The 5,164-nt window shown below is 38.0% G+C and overlaps 1 protein-coding gene across 2 annotated transcripts in view; it reads left to right on the plus strand.

Moving 5' to 3' along the window:
• The window catches only part of Pcca (propionyl-CoA carboxylase subunit alpha), a 343,795-nt gene that overhangs the window by 131,454 nt on the left and 207,177 nt on the right, over nt 1-5,164 (plus strand). For both annotated transcript variants that reach the window (XM_031361748.1, XM_031361749.1), the window contains one exon: nt 3,065-3,167. In XM_031361748.1, the coding sequence (XP_031217608.1) occupies nt 3,065-3,167 (103 nt within the window). The remainder of the gene's footprint in view (nt 1-3,064; nt 3,168-5,164) is intronic.

Raw genomic sequence — 5,164 nt, forward strand, 5'->3', positions numbered from 1 at the left:
TTGTTTGTTTTGTGGAGGGGAAAGGAGAAATTTACATGTAAATAAAGAAAATATCTAATAAAAAAAAACTGTTCCATATTCTCCATTTATTTAGAACACCACCAAAGCCGAAACCCAAAAAAACAAACATAAACCCCAAAGACTAGAAGAATTCAGAGAATGGTCCAGTGAGCCCAGATAGTCTCCCATAGTGCTGAGGTGTTGATGCCACGGCACACTTGTCCAGTTTCTCTCCTGTCTTTCACTTTGAAGAAGAAACTTAATTTTGATGAAGAAATTTATTTTGCACAATCTACAAACATTTTCCATTCTTTGAATGCAACGTAGAGTTTAGTAATCTGTTGTTTTGTTTTATCCTGAGAGCACCTGTATTCTATGCATCTTTCCTTTCTTTTGACAGTTCATTCGATCTAAGACTTGCTTAGAGCCTTTACAACAGTGGAAAGAGTTCAATGAAGTTTAGGTGGGTGTGGTGGCATGCACCGTTATTCCCAGTGCTCAGGAGGCAGAGGACAGCTAGGGCTACAAAGCAAATTCCAGGACAGCCAGGGCTGTTACATACAGCCTGTCTCAAAACAACAACAACAATAACAAATCATGAAAGTTGTTAAATGTGGAGATTAGCTGTTTTCACAACAGGCTCTGGACTTCTTTCCTATATGTAGATTTATGTGTGAAATATATGGCCAAAATGGAGCCATGGTTTCATTATTGACTAACTATACTATATAAATCAGATAGTTTCTATTTTACTTTTAGATGTTAGAAGTACAAAAATATGTACCAGGTTCCTTGGTTGAGTGATATTATTTTTTGAATTAAGGAAGGTATAAATGATAGTAGGAAGAAGTGTATGTTTGGTTGTGTCTGGTCACAGGATGGAGGACCCATGTCCTGGCACTTTGCCTGTGCCAGGCTTTCCCTCTGGCCCTGAGCCATGTCCCAGAAGATGTTCTTAATACAACTTTCCCTTAGTTGCAAAATATACCCGTGATGTTTTCAAACTTTGTGTTTTATTTTTATGACTTTGATGTTTTATTTTTCATGTTCTTGGCTTAAAAGCAAAATGAAAGATTTTAGTCATTACATTAGAGGCAAACTATAAAGTGCTATGTTATTCTCTTTATGAATTATAATATCTATCCTGTCTAGTGAAACTTTGGTTATATGGTGTTGAGGATGATCCACTGTGTTTCTAGTTTCTCTAACATTTCTACCCTGCCCCAATCTGAAAATCATTTCTCTATGTCAAAGATACAATGAAAGGTCTTTTCTCTTAGGGAGCAGAAAAAGGAGAATTTTTTCACCTCAGGTTTAAAAATATGTCTTCTAGTTACTTTCACTACTTTACATTTCAAGTACAGACACAGCATATCAGATAATTATGTTTAAAATTGCCAGATACAATGTTTGTATATAAAAGGATTAAAAGAGTCTGGTTTTCTTGTTTTATGTTCAATACAAGTATCTAATATGAAGACATACTAGGTTAGAAGAAAAGGTAATTACATTTTGTATTCCAGATATATCAGTGAATGAATAAACATTTTCAGTTATTTTTGGATAAGTTTGAGGTGTTTTTTTTTCCTTTGAATTGTTTACATTTACTTATTTTATTTACTTGTTTTGCGTGTGTGCATAAGGGTACGCACATGCCATGGTGCATGCATGCACAGGACAACTTGTGAGAATCTGCCCTGAAGATGTGAAGGATCAGCTCTGGTCCCTGGGCTTGACGGCAAGAGCCCTTACTGGGTGAGCCATGGAACTGAATCCTAAGTTTCAGTTTAATTAAATTAAATTAATTTATTTATTTTAATTTTTTTGAGATAGTACCTAACTATGTTGTTTTACTTGGCCCAGAATTCATTATGTAGGCCAAGCTGGCCATGAACTCACAGAGACATTGTAGATTTTAGGCCTGATTCTTCCTCCAGCTCCATGCTCCCAGAAAAAAGACTCAGGTTGAAAATATATTTACAAACACCTTGGCCACATAGCTAGGTTCTTTTCTCTGATCATAATTAAATAACCTATTTATTTTAACCTACATTCTGCCCATGGCTGGTTACCTGTGCTCAGGTGCCCTGCATCTGTCTCCTCACATCTTCCTGGGTGACTCTCCCACACCTGGCTCTTTTTAAGTTTTTTTTTTTAATCGACAAGTGATGCATCCATACAATACACAAGATATTTTCTGTCCCTCCTGAGTGCTGAGGTTAATGTTTTATGCTACCATGCCCTGCTGAATTTGAGTGTTAATGAACTTATACAAATAACTCCCTTTTATATGTATCTAGTAAAACAATAATTAAATTTATACTTTTTTTTTCCCTCAAAAACCATCCTTTTCTGTTTTAGATGTTTGAAGCCACTTTAAATGAGATATAACACAATGACCTAAGTGGTACATGGGACACAGCTGCATCTCAGACCCTGCATCTGAAGCATACCTAGGAATCACCTTCCTGCAGAATTGCAGTCTCTCTTGTTCCCACCACTGTGTAACTGCCAGGCCCTTTCCACTTATTTTTGTGTCTCTAACTTCTAAGACAAATATATGCATGCTTCTTAATACTTCTTCACTAGTGTATTAAAAATATTTATTTATTTTACTTTATGTGAACAGGTATTTTGCCTGCATGCTTGTCTGCGCACCACATTCATGCAGTGCCTGTGAAGGGCTTAATGGTGCGCCAGAGTCCTCAGAACTGGAGTTATGAGCTGTCTCATAGGTGTGAGAATCAAACCTGGATCCTGATGAAGAGCAGCTAGTGCTCTTAATTGCTGGGCAGTCTGTCTCTGTAGCATTGCTAGTTTAATAGTTGGTTGGTGAAACAAGTACTGTATTCTTGTTTTCATGGAAAATCTGTAACCAGCACATTAAATAAGTGGCCCAAGGTGACAGAGGGGTAAATGGAAGTTGCTGCTCAGGTTAGATTAGGTCTCTCTGCATGCAGTGAGTCTGTCCCCCATTTATTCTGAATTAAGCTGAAACAAAACTGTTTTCTATGTAGAAGACTGTCTTTGGTTTGCTACTATAATTGTTCTTTTTGTTCTACAGGGATGGCTTTAGATTTTCTTCCCAGGAAGCTGCTTCTAGTTTTGGTGATGATAGACTACTAATAGAAAAATTTATTGATAACCCTCGTCATATAGAAATCCAGGTTGGTACTATTCAAGATGCCATCTAATGGTTGAGATGTATGACTATGTGATGTTGCTGGAAAGGTTTGGGTTGGCTGGAAATGAAGTAGAAGCCCATCTGTAAAACACAGAACTCTAGGGCTGGAGAGATGGCTCAGCAGTTAAGAGCACTTGACTGCTCTTCCGGACGTCCTGAGTTCAGATCCCAGCAAGCACATGGTAGCTCACAACCATCTGTAATGAGATCAGATTCCCTCTTCTGGCATGTCTGAAGACAGCTACAGTGTACTTACATATAAAAAAATAAATAAATCTTAAAAAAAACCCAACACAGCAGTCTAAGGTGATTCTTAACTATGGACTCACCCAGTTTCTTCCATGGCTGGGTCACTGGAACCATTAAAAAAAAGGAATAATAGTATAAACTACTAATACATATAATAATTATAATATAATATATAGTTGCATACATGTTATACTTTTTAGCTCATCTCATCTCATTTCTATGGCTTTACCTTTTCATGTTATTGTCTTTAAGCATCAGAGTTCTTAACACATACAGGACTTTTCTGTGTAGCCCAAACCTAGCTTTACATATGCAGTCCTTTTCCTTTTCCTCCAGAGCACTATGGTTTGTTGATTTAGGTATGGTGTGTTAGTCTATGACTATGCTTGAATAAGTGTTTTTGTTTGCTATGTAGTGAGAGTAGATGATTTCCCTAATTTTCTCTAATAAATGATGCTACAGGATATTTAAACTTGTTTCTAGTTGTTGTGCTGTCCAACCTTAGCACATACCTTTAATCCCTCTGGCTGGAATACAGACATGCCCTTAATACACACTTTTTAATCCCTAAAAATGAAGGTAACGTTGGTTGTAGAAGGAAGCACCTATGTTTGAAAGTAGTGTCTAATTGAGGAGTAGGCAAAGTGACAAATCAGAGAAAGATTTGACAGAACAGGATATGCCCAACTCTCACAAAAAGAGAGGGGAAAGGGAGATGCAGCACAGGAGAAGAGAATACATTACAGAAATACAGTAGAGTTCATGGAGAACAGTACAGTAGAGTTGAGAGGGAGAGCAGAGCAGCAAAGAGAGGGAGAAGGAGGCAGTTTTACCAGGAGAATTCTACAGAGACAGATCGAAGAGAGAACAAACAAGAGAATGAGAAGGAGCAGGAGATTAGAAAAGATTGCTAGAGTCAGTTTAAGGCCAAAGAGAGCAATTTAGAGGCTGAGAGAAAAAGCCAGATTGGATAAGACAGCTGGGAGAGGAGTCTGAGCCAGAATAGCTGAACTGCACCAGCCAGCCAGAGGTCAGAAAGAACTAGGAAGGGGGGAGCTGAACTGCACCAGCCAGCCAGAGGTCCGAAAGAACTAGGAAAGGGGGAGCTTATTTAGTAGTAGATTTTCAGAGGCTGAAAACATTCTAGGCCTAGATTAGATTGTACAGAGGCTAGAAGCTTCCAGAGCTAGGCCTAGGCTAGCAGATGGAGGCATTAAGCCTTAAAGACAACAATTATATTAGCAGACTAAAAGTTACTTTTACAAAATGATACCATATGTTGTATTTACATTTGTTATGTACATTGGATATACCATTTGTTGTAAATTAAGTGATATTGGTTCATTGTCAGAATTATATTTGTCTTAAAGATATCTGAGAATCTGGGAAGATATCTGAATATCTGGGAAGATGGTTCAGTTGGTGAAATACTTTGTATGCAAGCCTACGTTCAGTTCCCCAGACTCCACATAAAGAGCAGGCATGATAGTGCATGTGTGTAATCCCAGTCCTGGGGAGGACCACTGGCCAGACAGACTGAATTGTTTAGCTGTGGGCTTAGTTAGAGACTCTGTCTCAAAATAAGAATGAAATACAAGAAGATACTTGTCAATTTTTTCCCTTTCTGGATGCTTGTGTGCTTACACCTGCAAATACATATGCACACATATGCATGCAAGCATCTGCCACACACACACACACACACACACACACACAGACACCACATTCTTA

This window comes from Mastomys coucha, unplaced genomic scaffold (genome assembly GCF_008632895.1).
Source record: "Mastomys coucha isolate ucsf_1 unplaced genomic scaffold, UCSF_Mcou_1 pScaffold9, whole genome shotgun sequence".
NCBI classification, from domain to species: Eukaryota; Metazoa; Chordata; class Mammalia; order Rodentia; family Muridae; genus Mastomys; species Mastomys coucha.